Source organism: Lissotriton helveticus, chromosome 2_1 (assembly GCF_964261635.1).
Source record: "Lissotriton helveticus chromosome 2_1, aLisHel1.1, whole genome shotgun sequence".
NCBI classification, from domain to species: Eukaryota; Metazoa; Chordata; class Amphibia; order Caudata; family Salamandridae; genus Lissotriton; species Lissotriton helveticus.
In genome coordinates, this window is record NC_136059.1 from 791263607 (window position 1) to 791289412 (window position 25806).

Consider the following 25806-nt stretch of genomic DNA (forward strand, 5'->3'; position numbering starts at 1 on the left):
GTGTTGGTGAGGCACTCTTTCTAACTGTCTTTTTCTTTCTTTGCTGTCCTTGATCTGGAGCTTCTTATGTGAATAGAAGAAGTAATATTCAAAAAAGAAACAAGTATAGAAAGTGTAATGAATGGTTTCAATTTGGGGTCTAAGGGAGAAGACTATCAGGTGCAAACACATTGGCAATACCATAGATGGTAAACTTGATAGACATGAATATCTGATGGGATCCAGCTTACGAACCAGATCAATCCCAGAGCGTCCTAAGCCTGCTCAGTTGAAGGGTACTCAACCTCTGTACAGTAATAATCTTACTTATGAACATGTGACAGCAGGATAACAGCATTTGCACATAAGTGCTTTCCAACCACAGGGAACTCAAGCAGGTGCAATTAGAAGGTTTATCTCCTGATGAGCAGCCATACAATGGGGCCCTCACACTGGTTCTGATATTGTGAACCACCCAAGGGGCCACTAGCAGTTACATTTCCTCAGCCTCATGGGATTAAGCTTGTCATTTCTACTTTTGCAGAAAAGGAGAAAGGCTAGGACGTGCCCTACCCGTCCCATACAGACCAGGGGGTTTTCAACATTGCACTCCAAATTGGGAATAATTCAAGAATGTGAACCTATTAAAGATCCAATGCTGCAGAAGTATGCATTACAAGAAAGGCCTGCCACACACAACACCGATGACCTATTCCAAAATGGGTAACCTGTCCAGCTGAAATCTTACTTCCTGATGCAACTCAGTCACATACTTGATGGTATCTTTTTATTGTTGAAAAGTAAAAAAAAAAATTTCGAAAGGCAATGCAGAGGAAAAGAACGAAAAGAAAAATTTAAAGTAACACTGCTAAAATCGTACTGTGGAAATACAAGTGAGATAATGTACAGAGTATGGGATGAAAGAAAACATTCCAAAATATGACGGCTGTTGTATGGTCCCTGACTACATATCCTAAAAATATATTGCTACAATTCTTAATTAATTCGAGCCACTAATTGCCTAAAGATTAAATGCGGCATCTGTTGGATAAAAAGTTAGGTAAAATAAAATAAAGTTTTAAAATAAAGGTGACAATCATTTGATAGGCTAAAAAAAGGTCTTAACATTAGAAAGATTATTTAAACTGCATACTTTACTCAAAAATAAGATATTTTCTGACGATGATTCAAGACTATTGCATTCCTTATTATTATGAATTAATCCTGTCTGTGATTCTTGGCATAATCGACAGGTAAAGCAAATGTCTTTCCCCACTTCTGAAGCTTATAAAGAGTGCATTATACATCAACGTTATCTTGAAGCGTTGTAGCTTCTGTGTGCTCAGAATAAAGGATTTACACATCATTTAGAACTGATTTGAAGAACGTGTTGGTGTTGTCCTCCATCATCTTCTGGCAGGAGTAATTCTTTCCTCCGTTATCAGTAGACTTGTATTTTTTTTTACCAGAAGAAGCTCACAGATTATTTTTTTATGCATAAAGTTTTCAGTTTTCTATCCGAAAAAGTGTTTTCCTTCCGAGCTTCGGCTCATATGCAGACACCTTTAAAACATGAATATTAGCTGTTTGGGCAATTTAGAAGGTGTCAGCAATTTGGTCAAAAAATGCTACCCTATCATCTAATATCATTTTAACTATAGTGGAAGGTCACTTTACTATCCAAAGAGGCAATTAATCATTTAATCACAGTGTCTATGGTGAGAAACCAATAATATCTCACAGAACGAAAACGGAGCATGTAGTCTTCAGCTTAATTTGCTTCAAAATTTTGTTTTCCATCCAAATATTTATCCGTGTCATTCTCAGGAACTAATATATTTGTGAAACACAAATTGTTTAGTTAGAGAGGATTAAGTAGGTAATGAAAATTTGCCCAGCCTTGGTGCTGGTAAGTTTCAATTCTATTAAGGACTCGGAGGCGAGGATTATGCCTTCTCTCTTCGCTTTATTCTTTGCACAGCAGCGAAAAACAACCAAACAAAACTACATTTCCCATGAACACTTGGGAAAAAACAGAGTTCCAACATGAGTCCTTCCACTATGTCTGCACTCCTGTCAGGTCCCATAATGCCTCAACGCTGGTTCCTCTTCCTCTTTCTTCGCGTGAAGCACACGTTGAACAGTTTTCATGCATCCTGTTTGGGACCATCATTTCCTGCAAAAGAGGCAGTGTCAATGACTGCACCTCTGACCAACCGAACCAACTCAAGCAAGAAAGCTGAACAAAGCAATACCAGAAACATGTAACAGTTCCAGGAAAACAAATTACTTACCACCATACGGGGGAGGGTCCACTTCCTTGAAGTCATTGGGAGGGATAATCCTCGCCTCCGAGTCCTTAATAGAATTGAAACTTACCAGCACAAAGGCTGGGCAAATTTTTATTCTATGGCAGTACCGGAGGCTTCGGGTTATGCTAGTTCAAAGCTTGCCGACAACTACCCTCGCTACTTCCAACACTGGCTTGAAATAGAATCTTTTGAAAGTGGAATCTGAGGACCAATCGGCCGCTCGCATCAGATCCTCGAGGCGTGCCCCTAGGGCAAATGCTTTTGAGGCCATCGCACCTCTGGCTGAATGGGCACCAAACTGTTTGGTATCAATCCCTGCCTCCTGCATCACCCAACGCACCCATCTGGCGATCGTCGGGGAAGAAACTGCCTTGTACGGTCTGCGTAACGCAATGAGCAGCTGTCTTTCGCCCAGCGGGCGAGATTCATCAGTCATCTCTTCATAAGCACGGAGACACTGCACCACGCACAACTTAGGGGAATCCGGAAAAGCCGGATAAGAAATAACTCGCGTGTGCGATTTCGTCCGTCTACTCACTGAAAAGGAAACACCATCCGGCGAGAAAACCCTGGCCGAGATATCCAAAGCACGTACGTCAGACACTTGTCTGCATGACACCAGGCACAACAGCATAGCCAACTTGGCCGATATCTCCTTGCGAGACAGGAACCTATTCGGTTGCCAAGAAAGAAAAAGGTTCAACACCCTGTTCACATCCCAAAGGACGGAGTAGCATGGCTCCGAAGGGAGCGAGAGGCGAATCCCCCGCAGGAGAGGACACATTAAAGGGTGCTCCCCCACCGGAGAACCCTGGACCGCCACGTGACCAGCCGAGATTGCCGAGCGGAATGTGTGCCACCCTGTTTTCCTGACCCGGCAGGTACTCCGCTGTAACCGAGACCTGGTGGTCCAGGCAGCAATGCCAGAAGTCCTTGGCCAGTTCCACTAGCATTCGTGACCTGGTGCCCCCCAGGTGGTTTATGTACCGGACCACCGAGATATTGTCCATCCTGAGAAGGACACACAACTGGCTCCCCATCAAATCACGCATCCAGTTCAAGGTGCTGTGTTTGGCGTTTAAGATCTTGAGGGGAGTAGGTCCGCCAATCCTCGCTGACCTTCTGTCGTGGTATGTTCCTTCCCGCTCTTTGAGATCTGGAGGTCAAGCCCTCGCCGTGGTCCCCCGATACAGGCTGTGTCGGGTTGGTGGCCGTTCTTTCCGGGTCAGGGCGGCTGAGCTTTGGAACTCTCTCCCGCCGGACCTGCGGCTTTTAGACGATCTTTTTGCTTTCCGCAAAGCTCGGAAAACTTTCCTTTTTAAATAAAGTCCTTTTTCTGTGTTGTGTTTCTGGTAATTGTTACACATTTCCTGCCATGCGCCAGGACGCCCCTTAGCTGGGGCAGCTGTGCGCAATATAAATGTGTATAACATAACATAACTGCACCTTGTCTTTTGTCCAGCACTGGACGGCAAAGGACCCTGCCAGCAACTCTAAGCAGTTTATGTGCAATGACTGCTCCTGAGCAGACCAGGCTCCACCGGTGGAGAACTCTCCGCACCGGGCCCCCCAACTGGATCGACTGGTGTCTGACTCGATCACCACATCTGGTGCTGAACCAAAAATCGCACGCCCATTCCAGGCCTCCATGTGGGTAAGCCACCACCTCATCTCGTCCCGCACTTCCTCCGATAGTGGAATCAGTTTTGAGTACGTTAAGCCCTGTCGAAGATGGTAAGCCTTCAAGCACTGCATGGCCCGATAATGCAGGGGGCCCGGGAAAATTGCCTGAATGGAGGCCGAAAGGAGGCCTACTAACCGCGCCAACTGACAAAGTGAAAACTGGGCCTTCGCCAGGGTCTGGCGCAACTTGTGCCTGATCTTTGCCATTTTCCTGGCCAGGAGGCTGAGGGTGGCGGCCACGGAGTCGATATTGAACCCCAAAAAGGTCGCACACTGGAACGGAACGAGGAGGGACTTCCCCTCGTTGATGATGAAACCCAAACCTTGGAGAAGGTTGATCGCCGTCTGCAACAGAGACGAAAGCCGCCTGGGGCACTGGTCCAGAAACAGCATGTCGTCCAAGTACACTATCATCCTGGCGCCTCGCCCCCGCAGAAACTCCACCACGGGTCGAAGGACCTTCGTGAAGCACCACGGCGCGGAGGATAGACCGAAAGGAAGAGTGGTAAATTCGTAAATGCGCCCGTCCCATCGGAACTGCAGGAAGCGGTGATGGGGGGGAAAAATAGGGACCGTAAGGTAGGCGTCTTTTAGGTCGAGCCTGACCATCCAATCCGACGGACGCAAAACGTCCCGCAGGAGATGTATACCTTCCATTTTGAAATGGCGATATACCAACCACTCGTTGAACTCCTTTAGATTGATAACCGGCCGCCGGCCGCCACCAACCTTTTCGACCAAAAAGAGGTTGCTTAGGAAACCTCCCGGATGCTAGCGCGCGCAGCAAATTGCCCCTTTGTGAAGGAGGGCGAAAACCTCTTCGCGCACCAAGTCTGCATCTTGCTGTAAAAAGGAAATGGGACGGGGGTGCTGAGGCTGACAAGGACGGCCATGGAACTCCAGCTGGAAGCCCTGAACCGTATGCAGCACCCAAGCGTCGCTGGTAAGGGACACCCATGGTGGTAGAAACTGCGCCAAGCGCCCCCCAACCCGCAAACTCGCTGAGGGCAGCACACTCACCTCTTCCAGCACCTTGCTGCTGGCCTCTCTGGCCTCCACGGCCCCGGAATCGCTGTCCTCTCATGGGATAAAAGTTGTTAAAGCGGGCATTGTCCTGGAACTGCCCCCGCCCGGAGCCTTGCCCACGATCTGAGCTTCCCCCACGGCCGAACGAGCGGCCCCTGCCACGTCCGGCCTTGTCAAAAAACCCGAGAGGTAAAGACTTTCTTGATGTTAGACTGCGCCCTGTCCAGGGACGTGAACGTGGCCACGAATTTGCCCAGTTCTTTGACGAAGGGGTCCCCGAAGAGGCCCCCTTGCGCCACCGCCCCGGCCTCCGAAGCGGCAAGGTCCCCCAACTTGGGGTCGATCTTAATAAGGAGGGACCTCCTTCTCTCAGTGGACAACGCGCAGTTTGCATTCCCTATGAATACAATCGTCCTCTGCGCCCAGTTAGACAAAACTTCAGGGGATACAAGGGCACCGGACACCTTTGCTTCCTCCGCCATATCTAAGATTTTCGTTACCGGCCCCACGGCATCCAACAGCTTATCCTGGCAACTGCGCCACGACCTGTCTATGCCCTTCTTTGGGTCCCTGATGAACTTGGCCAAAAAGGTCGCCATTTTCTGATCAATTTCAGGGGTCAAAGCTACTTTGCCCTCTAGGGAAGGGCGCGGGCACTCCGTCCGCAGGCGACTACGAGCGTCCTTTCCACGGGCTTGCGGAGACGGCTAGCGACATACTGAGCCACCTTGTCCCCGGGAACCCAGTCCAAAGACCGAGGATGGACAATCTGATCCGGGTCCAACATGTCGGAAACACCCGCTGCCGTCTGGGACGAAGTGGGGAGCCAGGACCTAGAAGAGCAAGCCTCCTCGTCGGAGTCAGGCGAATCCCCATCATCCCCGGTAACATGGGACACAGTCCCAGGAGAAGGCGTGCCAGTCCCGGCCGGGGGCTGCTGCTGGGGATGTTGGGGAGGTTCCGCAGCTTCAAACGCGTGTTTTAAACGTGCAAACGCCTCAGCGTCCACCCCCTCTGTACATGGTTTCTTGGCCGGGGGGACGAGGCGGGGGTAGGGGGGGGTTCTGCGGGACAAGGGCTGCCAACTTAGTGAAGGCCTCCTCCATCTTCGCTGTGAGGCGCTGCTCCAAGGGGACCATGGCCTGATCCACCGCCCTGTAAATGGACTCGTCGACCGCTTGGTAGAAATCATCATCCAAGGGGACATAATTAATATTCTCTTCATCCTGATACTGGTCAGGCTCGTCCTGCATGGTGAGTTAAATTAGGCTCAGCAGGAACACCAGAGCGCTTAACAACAAGATTGAATGTGCCTGAAGGCTTACTTTCCAAGCTGGGAGGGAGCCCAGAGCAAATATGAGTGGCGCTGAGGCACACAATGGACGGGCAGAGCCCCAGGGGAACACTTCAGCCCAACTGACTACGGGGCGGCCACCCGGTACAGTATTCCCGCGGCGCCAAACCCAGGCGCCCGAATTGCGACCCCGCAGGGTGTCAAAATTTAAAGTACAGACCCCATTGGGCGTGAAAATAGAATGGAGGCCAACCTACCCCTCTGGGTGTCACACCGGGTGGCATACGGGGGTCCACAGCACTGGGGAAAACGCGCCTGAAAAAGCCCTCAAAACAGGCAGCCACTCGCGCGCACCACAGGCCTTGGAAGACTGCCCCCTGGCTGCGGAATAGCCGCACCGCACTGCACAAAAACGGGCAAAAGTCGCGTTAGGCGCGCACACGCGGCCCGCAACACACAGGGGAGTCTGTAAATAGAAAATCTGCCAAGCGCAATTGCCACAGATAACCAGCACCACAGAAACCCCAAGAGAAGCAGAAAAAACGACTTAACCTGCTACTGAGCAGCGAAGAAAGAGGAAGAGGAATCAGCGTTGAGGCATTATGGGAACTAGCAGGAGTGCAGACATAGTGGAAGGACTCATGTTGGAACTCTGTTTTTTCCCAAGTGTTCATGGGAAATGTAGTTTTGTTTGGTTGTTTTTCGCTGCTGTGCAAAGAATAAAGCGAAGAGAGAAGGCATAATCCGAAGCCTCCGGTCCTGCCATAGAATTTACCACTGCGACCCACAAGTTTAGTTTGAAAAGTGGTAGCGCCCAGTCACCTTGAACTAATGTTAACTTCATCAGCTATCTTGATTTCTTACAACCCCAAATAAAGGTGGAAATGACAGCCTGTATTCACTTAAAGAACTATACTGTGATAGAATACAGCAATGTCCCAAATAATTCAAAATTCTTGGGGTAGGTGACATACCTTCAACACTGAAACAAGACTTCTTCCTCAGTGACGTGACAAGCCCTTTGAGATCAGCTACCAGGAACCCGACACACTCAAAGGATTGCTTGAAGCATGTTTTAGTTTAAATATCTCTTAAAAGTGGCCCTCAATGATATTTGCAGAAAATGGACACCATGTTTTGACTAATCGAAAAAAGAACAAAAACCAACAACGTGCAATTTCCAAGTATATGGGAGGTGTAATACCAGCAGAGGTCTCTCCTTGTATGCTGGTAGTAGGGGGAAAAACAGACACTGGGCAAGGACATTTAGTGCCAGACAAGTTGGAGACAGGGACTGAGGGCAAAGAGGGATTGCACAGGCAGTGTCCTTCACAGAAATTAGTAACAGACAGCATCTTTTGGAGCAGTTTTTCCAGATCCCATCAGCACTGTACGCATATTTAACTAGTTGGGCAGGAGGGCGGGGAGCAAGAACAACAGAGTACTTCCCATTACCCCCCTGAGATTGTGATCATATCTTTCTCCAAATCTCCTATGCCACCTCTTTTAATCCATGTGCCTCCTGAACTTGGTCACCTGACGGCTCTTGCGACTAAAGTGTGCTGCTGATGCTTTTTATTGGACCATAAGCTCTTCTTTCTGGTCATTTCAGCAAGCTATCTACAGCCTGCTTCGTTCTAATCAGATTTCTGCGGAACATTCTTCTATTACTCTCTGGTCCCACTAATGAAGCAGTAATTTAGACAATTATTCTCAGCTCTCTAGATTATTGCGACTTTCTTTGGCGGGATCACTAGCATAAATGCGCCATGAGCTCCAAGTAATCTAGAATGCCATGGCTCGATTAGCCTTGCAACTTCCCGATAATTGTTCTCTCTCTACTACACTATCTAGGCTACATTGGTTTATCATCTCTAAATGTATCCTCTACAAATCTATGTGCTTGGAGTGCGGGCCTTCTATCACCTGGGTCGCATTTACGTGAGAGGTAAATTTCAACACTACTACCCGTCCTGCTCTCTTGATACATTAGAGGCTCAACTCATTGTTCTTCTTTGGTTCAACTGTTCCAGATGACTATCGAACCTTTGCCATGAAGGCAACGAACATCTGAAACTCTGTCCCGCCGCTGCTCAGATCTCTTGACTAGCTCCTTCCTTTCCCAAAGCCAAATAAACTGGTCTCTTCAATGATAAATCACTCTTGGTCTGGCATTCCTTTCTCTCTCCCTACTTCTTGGTAATCTTCCTAATAAATTCTTAAGCTGAGGACACCTTTTTGGCAATTTTTGTGCTATAGTAATACTATGACGTTAGATGAAAATAAAATAATTACATTCCATTACCCATTCTATGGATTTGGCCTATGTATGGTCGACACTCTCTCAGGATTTTGTTGGAGACTGATTGTAGCTATGGCAGTTACAATGCTTATAGCCTTTTAGAAGAGAATCTGCTAATTAAATAGGGCTAACAGTATATGAAGCATGCATTATAACAAAAAAAATGGGACAACAAATGCTGGCGTATTAAACAGACAGGATGGTCCCAACAAAACTGTCAAAATTAAAAAGAAAAAGAAAAGTAGAGCACATTCAGGAGAGACCCAGCACAAAATAAGTGCAAAGGTTAAGTAACACTTCTGCTACTATCAAAAACAGGAAGACAGATGGATTTCCTATCCTTTTTGTCAGACAAGTTAATCAATTATAGGTCTCAACTAGTTATTGGCATCTACGGTCTTGGCATGCCATTTAGGGATCACTCTAAAAATGCCACCCAACACCAGAGTCAAGCAAGTACATTGCTGATCATAAACAACAATGCCCGAAAGCATAAACATGCAGACAGCTCTTGTGCCTTATTACCTCTTTTTTTCTCTCCTCCAGAAACAGAAATTCTTGATACCATTTTTCATGCAGCTGTACATCTTCTTTTGTTCTGCTTGGAAGGTACTCTAAGGCCTCTTCTATGTATACTGGCTTTCCTTTATGTTTCATCCAAATTTTAAGGAAATTTTGATGATCATAATCATCCCAACCACCTTGACGCCCTCCGGTATTCTGTAGGAACTTCTCAAATTCCATCACTTCTTCTGGTAAATTATGCTGGATATTTATGTTGAAAGGTACTTTGGCAGGAGACAACCTAAATCCCTTCTCCGCTGCTGGGTAACTTGAGGACCATGACTCTATTTTTTTCTCCAATGCACTCAACTCATTTGCAGTAGATTTCTCCTCCTTCATCAGTTCTTCATAGCTACAGTAAACAGGAAAGAACAGCAGAAAGTAAAAACTGCCAACATTCTTTTTCAAAGCTAAAAACAGTGACAGTTTCAAACCATTAACAAACTGTTATGTCACTTGCTATAAACCCTCCCAAGTATAATACCGATTTACTGGTTGAGTAATAATACTCTAGGTTTAGAATTATTTTTATGATTTAGCTGTTTCACTGATTTTTTTTTTCTCACGTCATGAAAACAAGGCTTGGTAACATAACAGGCGTTTTTGTAGAGGTCAAGTGCAACCCTGCAGGGTTTCTTGGTGCTATTGACAGAGAACGGATATTTACTCATTCTGTAGATCTCAGAAGGCTGAAAGGATGTGCAACACTTCTGCCATTCCAGCCACTAACCACTCTAATCTACATCACTGCAGTGGATGCAGTAGCCCAATGAACCACCTGCTCTGCCTCCCAGGCTTTTGCCTTTCCAGAAAATCAGCATGTAGTTAATAAAAGCTAAAGAAGCATAATATAGTTCACAGGCTTTAAAACCAATGGAACACATTGTAAACCATATACACTATATGCCTGTTTTAGATGAATATTAATATATATGTAGGGGCCATTTCAAGAATTATGGAAAAATAATTTTCACAAATGTGCAGATTTTCTAATTACCAGGGTGAATGAAACTGTGAACCTTTTTATTTTTATTAAACAAAAATTATTTAAAAAACGTTTTGAATGTTGATCGATTATGAATATGTCATGCAAAAAAACAGTTTCTATTCTATAGTTCGAAGGTAAGTAATTTATGCGAAGTCTGCACATTGCACATGTGCAAAATTTTCAAAATACTGACTCATCAAACTCTCAACTACTTGCAAAGTTCTTTGGATGTCTAATTGTTAACCAGTGATTATTCAATTTTTTAAATCGAAAAGAACAAACATTTATTTTTGTAATTACATGTGTTTATGAGTTAAAAAACGATTTGCAATCTTCTTGTGACTTGTACAAAAAGAAATCTACTTTTTTGTTCACTGCAAAGTTTTTTTCTTCCAATGGAGACATCCTAAACAATTACTAAATGTCAATAGTTAATGAACCAGCCGTGAGCAACGTTATACGTAGTTTCTTAGTAAAAGCTGCCATGGTAGGTGACTAAACTACTTAGAATGTACATGTCTTATGACTAACAATAAAATATGAACTAAAAGAAAATTAAACAAAATAAAGAATATGTTATTTTTCATGAAGTTCTATATTTTAAGAGTGGGTTTTATTTTCACTACAAGACCAGTCATAGACATAAACGTTCAAGTATGGCCCTTTAAACAGCAGGTTTAGAAGCATGTTCTGAAAATGTTGCTAGTTCTATGCAAAACGTACATTATTCGCTGGTCCTCTTTAAAAATATTGATTGCATTTTCAACTTCTTCCATCATTTCTCTGAGCTTTTCGACAACTGCAAGAAACAGAAATTGAAGTTAATGACTAGTATAATGTGAAATATAATTACTAGACATTTAACATAAATAATCACTTAAAAGCATTGAAAAAGAGGCAGCCTCCTTGAAAGGACAAGCTAATAAGGAAAATAAATAACCTGTATCAGAACTCCGGTTGGAATGACGTGTACAGTCCAACCAATCACATGGTTTGGAATGCAGCAGTAGCTACCATTATGTAAAGTAATGGTCCCGAACCAGTTAATTAGAGTAAGTTATTTATTATAGTTATTAAGGCAACACCCCATAAGCAAGAGTGCTCAGTAAGAGAAGCAATCAGGAACTGAATAACTGTCAGCTGAAACTGTATTGTAAACTGTCAGAATAGAACACCAAGATGTCAACATTCCAGCTGGTGACATCACCGTCGCGCGCAGGGGAAGGAGCGTGCAAGGAAGAGGGGAGAAAGCAAGGGGAGGGAGGGCAAGGAAAGACAAGGAACACAACAAATCTCCTTCGCTTGAGGACCCTAAAGGAGGAACAAATACTGGAAGAAGCAGAGTAAAATGAACAGGTAAACTAGTCGCAAACAAAGTCTTTGTATTTGCTTGGTTTAACCAAACTACGACCAAAACTACTGGTGCCGGCTACTTCTTCCATAGTGTTTTTTTCTGACATAAGTTCAGGTTCTGACGAAGGGCTACCCACCGAACCTAAGGAGCTACTTGTCTCACTAGTGATGAGATTTCTCTTCTCGCCCACAAGTTCCAATGCATCTAGAACTTCCCCAGATGTAATGTTACTAGTTCCCGGTGATACTTCTGTTGCATCAGTGCTAAGATCTCTGTATTCACCAATAGACTCAATGAGTTCACGGTCCTGACCATCACAGGTACCATTGTTTCCAGACGGCGTACATGTGAGAATTCCTTCTCCGTCCGATTCAGATGCTTCTTGATACAACCATCTATAGTTGTCTTGATCCACCCCATCTTCCCCCTCGTCCATGGGCTTTTGTTCAATGGTGACTTGTTGGCTAACATCCGATCTGGAACAAACTGAAAGTGCGGAGGCATGCCTCACCTTACCATCACTGAGTAGAGCACAGTTAGAGAATACTTTTTCTACATTTAACGGTGCTGTAAACCTATTCTGTCCCTTAACAATGTGTCCACTCCTTCTGACCCTCGCTCTATCTCCTTCTTTGATGTTGATCTGTTTGCATTTATGTCTCTTGTCAAATTTCTCTTTGCACAGTGCTTGTGCCCCTTGGATTCTTTTTCTTAGCGTTTCCACCGACCATTCAGTTTTCCTAGCTGTCTTGAGCCATCCGATATTGTCCTTGGAAAAGGGTGTCCTGCCTCTCATGATTTCGAACGGGCTTACCAGTGTTTTCTCTCCTGGTGTAATTCTGTACCCCCAAATCATTTTGTTTACTTCCTTCCTCCAACATTTACCGAAGCACAGAATGCACAGCAGCCAATCCACAAGCAGCAGTGGCACCAAATGTTGAACTTGCAATGTAAAATAAACAAATAGAAGGCACACACTTATATCACAGAGACCCTGTCATCCTAAACATTGTCATGGCTGCTCCATGGTAGCGAGGATCTTGCTTCAGTCTGAGAGCTCCCGCAACTCTGCACCCTGTTGTTGTCATGCATCGCCTTCTGGGTGGAAATGTTTGCTATTACTGCGCATTTTTTTAAACCGCACCAAGGGCGCCAGGTACACAGTGCATTCCATCAAATGTTGAGGCCGGGCTTCTGTCTATTTAGCTTTTTTGAGCACCTCCCACCAGCCTAGTCCTCACCGAAGATGTTATAAAATGCAAGCAGAGTTACTTTTGACACATATTTTTCCTGTGTTCAAATTAAATTGCATGTATGCGGCTTACAAAATGAGAAATAATATTGTTGACAATAAAGCTTCTGGAAAATATTGTTCCTGCTTCACATATAGCTCAAGGTACATTTTGTCATCTCACGGCTCGCTGCTCATGTTCGTGGAGATGATTGACAGCAAACTATGAATTACGCAGTACAAGCATGCCACATTACAAAAGAGGGTGGGGTGCAGTTGCAGATCCCTCATAAATCTAAGTGTTTATTATCGTAAATGAAATGTTCAGCAAGGCAACCACAGCATTTTTTTGGGGGGTGCTATTTGCGCATTATCATCTACCTGATACTATCAGAGCACTTTACATGAGATAATAAGTAATAAAATATAATAACACTTACCTTGGCTTCTTCCCGCTTTCCTTAAGTCCCGACTCGAGACTGCAGACAGCAGACTCCCCCCGACTCCTGCCGTCCTGGATTTTGAATTAGTCTCTGACGTCTGGGATCTCGTCAACAGGCAGCCTCCCACCCCTCCACCGCAGCCAGCGCTCTGATTGGTTCGGCCGGCTGCCCCAACACCACGTCATTTCTCTGTATGCTACAGCATACAGAGAACAGGGAGAGTGGGAGGGGTTACTCGAGGGCAGGGGGGAGCGGCTTGCCCGCTGTTATTAATACAGTTAATACTGTCTGTTTGGACAGCCTCTCAGGCTGTCCAAACAGACAGTATTAACAACAGTGGTCAAGCCGCTCCCCCCTGCCCTCGAGTAACACCGCCCACTCTCCTCAGCCAGGGAACTTCTGCTTTCTCACCGTGCGAGAAGGCAGAAACAAATGGTAGTTATTAAAGTAATAACTACCATTTGTTTCTGCCTTCTCGCACAGCGAGAAAGCAGTGGGGCGGCGCCCAAACGCCCCCATGGACGAGTCGCCACTGCCTGATGGTAAGCTGCGGCTAGGTCTATGGTCGTGAATACTGTTATGTCTTTAGTGAGGGATAACATCTCATTCATTTTGGGAAGTGGGTATTGGTCAAATTTTCCATTAGGTTTCCTTGCGACCACCAAGGGTGCGACCCATTCAGAAGATTCTGTCAGTTCAATGATGTCTGCTTCAAGTAGTTTGTTCATTTCTGCTCTTACCTCCTACCTGAGTGTTAACGAAATGTGTCATACCTTGTGTAAGCAAGGCACAGCGTCATCTTTAAGTTTAATTTTGTGTTGAAAACCCTTCAACTTTCCTATTTTGCCATTAAATACTTTAGGAAATCTGTCAACCAAGTTACTACACTGTATTGTGTCCTGTTGCATGACTAGTACCGGTTCTGAGCTATTCGGGTTAAGTGTAATACCAAGTTTATCCTGGTCTTTCCATCCTAGCACCGAAGGGCCAGTGGCAGCGACATACAACTTGCTGCTGGTCTCTCTCTCTCCTTAAATGTAAAAGTAAGTTCCCTGAAACCCATCAGTTCAATAGGTTGCCCGTGAATGTTTTAAGTGTGATACATGGTCTTTCCATATGCCTCCCTAATTTCTGTAGGAATTTTTCTCTCCACACCTCATGGTTGATTATGCTGCAGGGTGAACCAGAGTCTGCAATTATCTCAATATTAACTTTGCACACGGGTTTCTTTTTTTTGCATTTCTATTCTTCCTTACTTCCTGTTTCTTCAGTCACATTTAGTACACACAAGTTGTACTCAGAGTCATCCGAGGAGTTTTGCTCTTCCTCTTACTCATCCTCTACATATTTTACATTGGCTTTACCTTTCCTTTTACAAGCTTTTTGAAAAGGACCTAGAAGTCCACACTGAGTACATTTGTTATTCCTAGCTGGACATTTCCAGTCGTTTGCCAAATGCTTATTGCTACCACGGCGATAACATTTTAATTGTTCATACGTTTTCACTTTACCATTGAATCTTTGTCCTCCCTTTTCTTTGTTCTTATAAGCCATAACCTTATTCTTAGCTTCGCTTATTTTTGCTACTACATTAGCTTCTTCAGTTTTACTTTTATTCTGTTTGATAACCTCTTTAGCACAACGGCCAGTCAATTCTGCTTTCTTAACAATATCAATGACTTGTTGAAGTGGTTTCTCTCCCTTTGCCCATAGTGAGTCCTGTATGTTTGAGTTTGCAGCACACAATACTATTTGATCACTAATGAGATCATCGTGCGTGTTTTCAAATTTGCATGAGAGTGCTAAGTTCTTTAAAGCTGACACATAGTCTTCTATACTTTCCTCCTTACCCTGTTTCCTCCTGTAAAATGTATCTATGTACAGCAACACAGACAGTGGGTTTATAATAACCATCAAAGTCCTCCATGGCTTCATTAAAAACATTTCTCTCTCCCCCTTCTCTCACTTTTTCATGATATTGTTGTACACTTTTAATCTTCCTGCTCCCAAACAGTGTAATAATATTTTTTTCTTTTCCTCTGGTTTAAGTGGTTCATCTTCTTTATCAAATGTAGAAATGTAGTTACAAAAGTTCTCCTTCCATTCTTCCCATTTAACTGGTGGTACTCCTGCCCCCTTTAAAAATGCTTCAGGAGGCTGCAAATTGTAAATATTCCCTGAAGCCATAGTGAATTGCTGTCCACTCAATTTATTATTCACTCCTCAGGTGTAATAATATCCCATTAACTGTGGTAAAGTAAAAGCACCTAAAAGTATTTATGATCCCAAAAATTATGCTTGGGTTTCTTAATCACACTCCTCACCTGTGTGTGTCTCAGAACGGTAACATTACTCCTGCCTTTCTTTATTCATCACTTGTTCCTCCTGCCAAGTTTCCAGTGGGCTCGAAATAATTCCTGCTCCTCTCCTATATGCTTATCGGTAGTTTCAAGTATTTGTTTACCTTTCTCAAAATGGCGGCACGCACGCTTCCTGTGCGTGACAAAATAAACTAGAATGTCAACATTTACCAACCAAAATGGCGTCGCCAGCATCTGACGTCATATATGCTCCGTTGTGAATGCGCCTCACTCCTGAGGAGATTTCTTAGTGATGTTACCGAGATTCCCAACCAGGTCTCTACTCCATAAACATCCACTTCCTCATGTAAAAACTCGCCGCGGACTGCCCAGCCTCTACGCAGCTCCTCAGATCCAGTGAGATTCTTCAACTTCCTCACAAAGCATCTTTGCACTCGCACGCCCTTCCTCTGGTGAACGCTCACACTCATCATGATGTGCTCGTCAGGAGATTTCTCCACGATGGCAGTGAGTCACAGAAAACCGATTAGCTCACTCGTAACATCTCCAGTCTTTGGTTAGCTTTAACTCCTGATTACGCTTCTTCATTACATTTCCGCAGAGCCTTCATTCTTCTTACTAGTATTTCACGATCATCTCCACGCACACACGACTTGCCTTTAGATATTTCCTTTTCTTGTATATGATGTGTTCTGATGATTTCCTCCTTCTCCACAATCTTTTTTTCAGCGAAGGTCTGCTTATTCTTCTCTTTTTCTTGAAAATAATGCCTTATTTTATTTCCTTTCATTATCCTTGTGGGTTCTTCGGTGTGTTGTCCATGTACCTCGTCGGCATAAATGTAAAGTAATGGTCCGGAACCAGTTATTTAGAGTAAGTTATTTATTATAGTTATTAAGACAACCATAAGCAGGAATGCTCAGTAAGAGAAGCAATCAGGAACTGAATAACTGTCAGCTGAAACTGTATTGTAAACTGTCAGAGTAGAACACCAAGCTGTCAACATTCCAGCTGGTGACATCACCCTCGCGTGCAGGGGAAGGAGCGCGCGAGGAAGAGGGGAGAAAAGCATGGGGCAAGGAAAGACAAGGAACACAACACATTATTTGCCAACATTTTGAGTGTGATGCCACTGGATTGACATACAGAAGCATGAGAGAAGCTTGAAGACAGGAACAACCAGGTGTGGCTCACTAAAAATGCTGTCAGTAAACTGCTCCAAATTCTCACTGTGTATCTACTCTCTCCCTATCCCCGTAGTCCCATCACTAGTCGTAGCAGTGAGTGGGCCAATCCTGCTGCTGGAAATTTAACAGCTCCTCTTCCAGTTCACATACTCCTAGCCCTAGCTCACAGCTGTCAGTGAGCCACCTCGAGTAAATGTCGGTCCACGCTTCTCACCATCTCTGTACTTCGGCACTGGTTCAGTGTACGTGAATAACAGAAAAAGTAGAGACATACAGTGACAGACTATAATGGTCTGGGCATCGAACATTCTGGCCCGATTTGCATGTCTTGCTGGGATTAGACTACCAGTGGGTTAAACAGGACACGCACAAACGGTGTTAAAGGTATTCATTTCTCTACAGAGAAATTCCACACACTTCCCTAGAGCTTAACTATAAATAAATAAGCAACCATTTAACAGCAATTATCACTTGCAGAAATGGGCATGCTCAATTATCAGATACACAACATTTGCTTTGAAGAAGTTGCTGGGTGTGTGCATATTTACTGGATATTGTGCTATTGAATTTATAGTCTCTCATGTATGTAACAACAGAGCATTACGTGTGACTCTGGAAACAAAGACATACAAAGCTGTAGTAAATCTGCTTTTTCTGAACCCTATTTTTGCAGTTTTAGGTCGAGCCTGTCAATGCGCTTGCGCATTGAGCTTGCGAGAGATATTGGGGCTTAACCAGATGCTGTGCCTGTGAAAAGCAAGGCTCAATGCGCAAGCGCATTGACCTAAAAAGCGCGTGCACATGAAAGCCAGTCATCTGTTGCTTCCCCAGCGTGGTTCCGCCAGCAGCTTCACTTGAAAGGGATCCGCTCCGCCCCCTGCTGCATCAAAGGCTTTTTTTTTTTACCGAAACAAACATGAACGAAGGTCTGAAACCACTTCTAAACTGGGAAATTTTTTGAGCCATCAATGGTGTCCTTGGTACTGTCACAGTGACAGTACCTATGGTTTTCTGGCAACCTTCATGAAGTTCTATGGAAAACTTTAAGCTATGTGGGCGAGGGTGTGTATGTGTGTTTTGTTCATTTCTCTTAAGCATTTGCTCACTTGCCTTCTCTCCCGCTCCTTCTGTTCCTTTAAAATAAGATCACCCCCCTCTCTTGCTTGAAACTCTTTTCTTTCTCTCTTCTGTGACAGTCCCACCTGACTCTCTCTTCCCTCTCTAACTCTATTTTTTGAGATAATGTTTTTTTTCGCTCTTTTGCTTCGATACTCATTCCTTTCTCTCTCCCTGGAACCTCCCTGTTCCTTCTGTGAGTTTCTCTCGCTCTATATTCTTAAGGCTCACTGCTCTTTCTACCCCAATCTTCTATCGCCGGCTGCCAGAGCAGGCAGAAACAAGTTTAGTAAAGGTCCAAGAGAGCACAAACACATTACAAATGATGCCCTGCAATCTCCCTTGGACCCCGGCGCATGAGGCAGCCTCATTATGAACTTTTCAGAGTGAATAATGTCACGGTGCTGTCAGATCCGCAGCTGTAATTTATTACAGCTGCTGGTGCGATATCCGCCATTGCATCAAGATGGACGAGCGAGGTCTGTTGCCATGGAGATGGCATCGCCAGGACAAGGGATTTCACAAGTGGAGCGTGGGCATCTGCTTTCCTCCAGGCACATAAAAAACCAGTTGGAAAGAACCCTCAGTGCATCCGTAGCTTCTGAAACCAAATGTGGTGCGTGGAATCTTCCACTGGGCCATTGTCTCTCCTGGACTGTGGTGTCCCGTTTGTGTACACTGCTTCAAAGCTATTCTTCTCTCCTGTTCCTAAGCAGCCCTAATTTGGGCAGACAGGCGAGTCGAGTGACAAGGACACGGCGTGATGAACAAGTTACTTACCTTCGGTAATGATATATCTGTAAGAAACAGTAGTTAGTATTAGATTCCTTACCTTAGAATATCCACAGGCGTCAGTCTGGATCCGGAAACTTTTGCGTAGCAGTACCCCTGCGCGTCGGTAGGCGTCGTCTGCAGGCGTCCCCTGCGGCTCCGCGTCCGTCGTCGGCGTCGTGCGCCGTGATGACGTCGCTGGAGTATATAGACGCCGCCTCTGCGCGCTGACGTCAGTTCTTTGTACACAGCTTTTCCGCGCCAGAACACGCAGAGCCATGTGAGAACCAACACTGGTGCCATTTGAAACTAGGGCCCTGAAAGGGATGTCCTTAACCCTAGGTATCAGTTCGCAGAACGGGGAGGATGGGCGGGGCGGTAAGGAATCTAATACGAACTACTGTTTCTTACAGATATATCGTTACCGAAGGTAAGTAACTTGTTCATCTGAAAGAAACAGGTTAGTATTAGATTCCTTACCTTAGAATAGATACCCCAGCAATACCAACCCCGGTGGTGGGTCTGCGAACCAATACAATCCTACACCAGAAAGTCCTGGAGGACCGAACGGCCAAAGAAGCCATCCCTCCGGACTTGACTGTCCAGGCAGTAGTGCCTCGCAAAGGTGTGCAGCGAGGCCCACGTAGCCGCCTGGCAAATGTCCTGCAAAGGGACTCCCCGGCCCAGGGCAGTAGTAGCCGCCGTGGCCCGAGTGGAATGGGCCCTCAGCCCAACAGGAGGCTCCTTCCGAGCCAACGAGTAGCACGCTTTGATGCACAGAACGACCCACCGAGAGATGGTCCATTTATGTACCGCCCGTCCCTTCTTCGCACCCACGTAGCCAACAAACAGTTGGTCATCCACCCGGAACTGGCGTGTGCGATCCATATAAAATGAAAGCGCACGTTTTGGGTCCAGACGATGGAGCCGCTCTTCATCCTTTGAAGGATGCGGAGGCGGGAAGAAGGAGGGGAGGGTGATGGACTGCCCGATGTGAAAAGCAGAGACTACTTTGGGCAGGAACGAAGGTCTAGTTCGTAGAACCACCTTGTCTGGATGAATGGACAGGAAAGGAGGTTTGACAGAAAGAGCCTGGAGCTCACTCACTCTCCTGGCAGAGGTGATGGCAACCAGGAAGGCCGTCTTTAAAGTCAGGAGACGGAGAGGACAGGAATGAAGTGGCTCAAAGGGAGCGCACATCAAGAAGGTCAGAACCAGGTTCAAGTCCCACTGAGGCATCACGAACGGAACAGGTGGATACATGTGCGTGATGCCCTTCAAGAATCTAGTTACAATGGGGGACTTGAACAAGGAAGGTTGATCAGGCAGCCTTAGAAAGGCCGAAAGGGCAGAAAGGTAGCCCTTGATAGTGCCCAGAGCAGAGCCCTGCTGGGCAAGAGAGAGAAGAAAGAGGAGAACCTCGGAAAGAGGGGCAGAGAGAGGGTCCACAGCCTTTGCTGTGCACCATGCCACAAATCTGTTCCACCGGCAGGCGTATACCGACTTTGTGGAGGGACGCCTGGCTGCCAGAATCACATCACAGACTTCAGGAGGCAAGGCAAATGGCCTCAACTGTCGCCGCTCAATCTCCACGCATGGAGGTGGAGACTGGACAGGTTCGGGTGGAGGACCGTCCCCTGCTGCTGCGACAGAAGGTCCTCCCGAAGGGGCAGGCGGATCGAGGGACCGACTGACATGCTGAGTAGCTCGGGATACCAGTACCTTCGAGCCCAGTCCGGAGCCACAAGGATAACTTGGGCCCGGTCGCGCCTGATCTTCTTCAGCACTCTGGGCAGAAGTGGTATAGGCGGAAAGGCGTACAACAGACCGCAGCTCCACTCGCACCGAAAGGCGTCGCCGTGCGAGTGCCGTCTTGGAAACTCCAACGCGCAGAACTGATGACATTGCGCGTTCTCTTCTGTGGCGAATAGATCTAACCAAGGCTCTCCCCATTGCAGAAAGAGGCCTTTTCGCCACGTCCGAGTTCAGACGCCATTCGTGATCCACCGAGCACCGACGGCTGAGTTCGTCCGCCCTGGCGTTCAGAGAACCTGCCAGGTGTTGAACCGTCAGAGTCACGCCCTGACGTTCCAGCCATTGCCAGAGACGCAGAGCCTCCTGGCAAAGGGTCCACGACCCCACTCCGCCCTGCTTGTTGCAGTACCACATGGCAGTGGTGTTGTCCGTGAACACCTGCACTACACTCCCGTTGACAAAGGGGAGGAATGCCTTCAGTGCTAGGCGAATCGCCCGCAGCTCCAACATGTTGATATGGAGCCGGGACTCCGCCGGAGACCAGATGCCTCTGATCTCCGCCTCTCCCAAGTGGCCTCCCCAGCCCTGGAGGGACGCGTCCGTCACAACTATGTGCTCCGGTTGGGGAAGGGAGAGGGATCTGCCTCTGACCCAATCGCGGTCCGTAAGCCACCACTGCAACTGTCTCGCAGTGCCCTCCGAGATCAGGACATGGTCGGATAGGTTGCCTTGATGCTGGGCCCACTGAAACTTCAGGTCCCACTGCAGAGCCCGCATCCGCCACCGGGCGTGATGCACCAGAAGGATGCAGGAAGCCATCAGCCCCAGCAGCCGCAGCGTCAACCTGACCGAAACCCGGGATAACGGCTGAAAGATGGGAATCAAAGCCTGTATATCCCGGACCCGCCGTTCCGGAGGATAAACCCGAAACCGCGCCGAGTCGAGAACCGCTCCGATGAAAAGGAGCTTTTGAGAGGGACACAGGTGTGATTTCGGCACATTGATGGAAAACCCCAGCTCGTGCAGGAGGTCTGCCGTCATCTGAAGGTGGTGGACGACTGTCTGGGGCGAGCCCGCCTTCAACAACCAGTCGTCGAGGTAGGGGAAGACTGAAACCCCTAACCGGCGCAGATGAGCTGCGACCACCGCCATCACTTTCGTGAACACCCGTGGGGCGCTGGTAAGGCCGAATGGGAGCACGATAAACTGAAAGTGCTCGTGGCCTACCGTGAACCGCAGGTAACGCCGATGGGCCCGCAGGACGGGGATGTGAAAATACGCATCCTGCAAGTCCAACGCCACCATCCAGTCTTGCGGGTCTAGAGCAGCCAAGACCTGAGCCAAAGTCAACATCTTGAACTTCTCCTTCCGGAGGAAGCCGTTGACGTTCCGTAGATCCAAGATAGGACGCAGGCCCCCCTTGTCCTTCTTGGGTACCAGAAAGTAGTGGGAGTAGCAACCACACCCTACTTCTGGCCCAGGAACGCGCTCGATGGCCCCCTTGGCCAAGAGGGCCGTAACTTCCTCCTGCAGAAGTGTCAAGTGGTCCCCCGACACACGGTGGTTCTGCGGTGGCATGGCTGGAGGAGTGCTCTCGAAGGGGAGGGAGTAGCCCCTTCGGACGAGCTGCAGCACCCACCTGTCCGATGTGATGGTGCGCCAGCGGGAGTGGTGATGGCGAACCCTGCCACCCACTGGCGTCACATGGGCCTGAAAGCTCGGACTAGGAGGATTTGGAGGCCGATGCTGCGGGGGGAGGTGTGGCCTGACCTCGCCGTTGTCCCCGACCGCCTCCACGGCGGAATCCACGGCCGCCACCGCGTTGAGAAGTATTCTGCGGTGCGTGGCTGGCAGCACGTGTGGGACCGCCCCTTCCGTGGCCACGAAAGGAGCGAAACGAACCCGTTTGCTGGCGCTGGGTCGAGAGACCCAAGGACTTGGCTGTGACCCTGGAGTCCTTGAAGCGCTCCAGCGCGTGGTCCGCTTTGTCGCCAAACAAGCGACTGCCATCGAACGGCATGTCCATCAAAGTATTTTGGACATCCGCCGAAAAGTTGGCGGATCTCAGCCAGGCGTGGCGACGAATCGCCACCGTCGTGGACATCGCTCTGCCCAGCGAGTCGGTCATATCAAGACCACACCTGATGGAATATCGTGCTGCGTCTCGGCCTTCAATCATAGCCTTGCCGAGCTTCGCCCGTACCTCCTGCGGGCATTCTGGCAGACACTCCGCGACCTTATCCCACAAAGAGTGGGTGTAGCGGCCCAAGAGGCACGCGGTGTTGCAAGACCGCAGTCCCAAACTCAGGGACGAGAAGACCTTCTTCCCATACTGGTCGTACCTCTTTGATTCCCGGTCGGGCGGGGCCGACGGAAATGCGGTCTGGGAAGTAGAGGCCTGGATCACCAGACTCTCAGGGGTGGGATGGGTGGACAGGAACTTGGGGTCGTCTGGACACGGACGGTGGCGTCTGGCCACGTTCCTATCAACAGGCGAACCTGAAGCGGGCCTGGACCACGTGCCCAAAAGAACGTCTGTCAAGGCTTCATTGAACGGCAGCAGTGGCTCCTGTGGGCATGACTGCGGTTTGAAGACCTCAGTGAGGATGTTAGGCCTCACGACCGCGACGGGGAGCTCAAGGTGTAAAGCCTTGGCAGCCCTCATCAACACCACTGAATAAGCAGCCCCAGCCTCCGAAGCCACAGTAGGAGGCGAGACAAAGCCAGGGTTAGGAGAGTCGTCCAGACCACTGGCGTCACCCAAGTCACCTGTCCAGTCCACGTCGTACTGACACTCGCGTGACAGAGGGTCCTCAGACCCCTCCCAACCCTCTCCATAATCTGCATCCTCACCATATTCAGAGTCAACGATGTAGACCGGCTCCTCGGGGTCCATGGGCCCCATCGGCGCCGGACTCGGCGTCGGACGATGCCGGTCCGACTCCGTGTCCGGAGTAGGAGAGGGAATGGGGATGGCGCCGCCCGGAGCCGGCGTCGGCGTCCCGGCGCCGCGCGGAGGCGGCACCATGGGTTGCCCTGATGGAATCGGCGCCGGAGAGGCCAGCGGACCAGCCGGCGTCGACCCTGAAGGGCCCAGTGGCGCCGGGGCCGGAGCCGCCGGCGGCGTCGGGGCCGGAGCACCCGACGGCGTCGGGGCAGGAGCACCCGAACCGCTCGGGCCCCCGGACGGGACCACCGGGCCCGCAGGCGCCGTAGGCCCCGTCGGAGGAGACAGTGCCCTCATGGCCATGAGGAACTCCTCTATCTCCTCGCGCGACGCGCCTTGCCCAGGGACCGTCGGGTATGGAGCAGGCAGCGCCGGCGACCCACGCGGAGCCGCGGGGGTGGGGCCACCCGAACCCCCGGCCGCATCGCGCGAGCGTCGGGGGGAGTCGGGGGTACGATGACGACGCCCCGACTTCTTGTGTCTCTTACCTGAGGAACCAGAGGAATGGTGACGACTTCTGGAGCGCTCGTGGTGGCTCCGCGACCGTTCCCTCGACCGCTCCCTCGACCTCCGGCCGGACCGGGACCGCTCTCGACGCGGGTCCGACACCCGGAGCTCGAGTAGCTTGCGGGACCGCTCCCGTCTAGCCTTACTCGTCAAGGCCCGGCAGTCGACGCAGGAGTCCACGTCGTGGTCCGTTTTCACAATTCTTAAAACCGGGCATCCTACCGGCACCTTAAGAGTTAGATAGTAATTCAAAAACTTTGGTCAAAAGACCGGAGTACTGCTCTTCGGATCTGCGCTAACTGGCGCGGAAAAAAGAAGAACTGACGTCAGCGCGCGGAGGCGGCGTCTATATACTCCAGCGACGTCATCACGGCGCACGACGCCGACGACGGACGCGGAGCCGCAGGGGACGCCTGCAGACGACGCCTACCGACGCGCAGGGGTACTGCTACGCAAAAGTTTCCGGATCCAGACTGACGCCTGGGGATATTCTAAGGTAAGGAATCTAATACTAACCTGTTTCTTTCAGATATAATTGCACAGGATCACACAGTTAAATCAAGCGGAGAGCAAATGAACTATTGAACCACATCTGCTACCTGCAGCCATGTTCATGAATGTAGTTTGTCCAGTCACTGACTGCCCCTAAGAATAAGAAAACTGCCCTGTCATTTGCAGGGTCAAAGCACATACAAATACGTCATTTGTTGCACTCTGTGCTACCTTAAGAAAGCCTCGAAGGGCTGAGGGGCGAGGAGACATGGCGCATAGGCACTAATAATGGCTCAGTGGGTTCATGCACCTGTTTCAGAAAACTGTGGGAGGCCAATTGGTCACAGATTCAAATGTCAGCAGGACTGGCTTAGCCTTTCATCCCCTTGAGGTCAACATAGTGGATACCACTATGTTGTGTGGCAATAAATGTTGCTATTACAAAAAATTAATGAAATGAACATTATTTATAAACATCAGACTGATGTATTTGCACAGTGACTGGTGGCGGGTCGAGAGTCCAGCCGGTGCAGCACCAGCGATTGTATGAGCTTCACTTACTGGGTTGACTGAAAGACCAGATAAACCTCCCTCAGCATGATGATCAGGTAAAGTTAAATAAGAGGCCAGACTCAAGATGGACGATCACCCTTTTGTTTCACAAACTGGTCATAGTGCTGTTCTTATGGCCCAGAGACATTTAAAAGGTACAACATTAATGTCTGTATCCACAAGCACACAGGCCTCCATTTTAGACAGACGTGGACACAGATTGTATTGCATTGCAGCATCTATATATCGCTTACTACCTCTATGTGAGACAGTGAAGCGCTTGCCTACGTAGCCGGTTGGAAGTTTGTTGTCTTTGTTTTGTGATCCTTCTTGGAAAGTGTTCCTGTGTTGTGCATGATGACCCCGAGGTGTGGTTATTGTGTTCTGGGATGCAGCGTGATGATGACAAGGTGTGAGACACATATGCGCAGTTTATGGTCTTCAGTGCTGATCTGCTGCTCTCTTCCACCCCACCTCCTTCTTTAACTCCCTGTTCTCTTCTCCTGTGCTGATCTGCTGCTCTCTTCCACCCCACTTCCTTCTTTAACTCCCTGTTCTCTTCTCCTGTGCTGATCTGCTGCTCTCTTCCACCCACCTACTTCTTTAACTCCCTGTTCTCTTTTACTGTGCTGACCTGCTGATCTCTTCCACCCACCTCCTTCTCTAATTCCCTGTTCTCTTCTATTCTCCCGTACTGACCTGCTGCTCTCTTCCACCGCCTCCCTCTCTAGCTCCCGGTTTTCTTCTCTTCTCCTGTGCCGATCTGCTGTACTCTTCCACCCGCCTCCTTCTTTAACTCCCTGTTCTCTTCTGCTGTGCTGATCTGCTGCTCTCTTCCACATACATCCTTCTGTAACAGCACACACACATATATACAACCACGCACACACACACATACACACAACCCACACGCAAACATCACCCCACACACAAACACACATCACCACACACATCACCCCACGCACCACCCCACTTCTGTTCT

At 48.2% G+C, this 25806-nt stretch overlaps 1 protein-coding gene across 3 annotated transcripts in view; it reads right to left on the minus strand.

The window, feature by feature from the left end:
- Nucleotides 1-25806, minus strand: part of CCDC112 (coiled-coil domain containing 112) — a 184218-nt gene that overhangs the window by 67948 nt on the left and 90464 nt on the right. For all 3 annotated transcript variants that reach the window (XM_078675520.1, XM_078675521.1, XM_078675519.1), the window contains 2 exons: nucleotides 10872-10947; nucleotides 9122-9512 (listed from right to left, as the gene is read on the minus strand). In XM_078675520.1, coding sequence (XP_078531646.1) covers nucleotides 9122-9512; nucleotides 10872-10947 — 467 coding nt within the window. The remainder of the gene's footprint in view (nucleotides 1-9121; nucleotides 9513-10871; nucleotides 10948-25806) is intronic.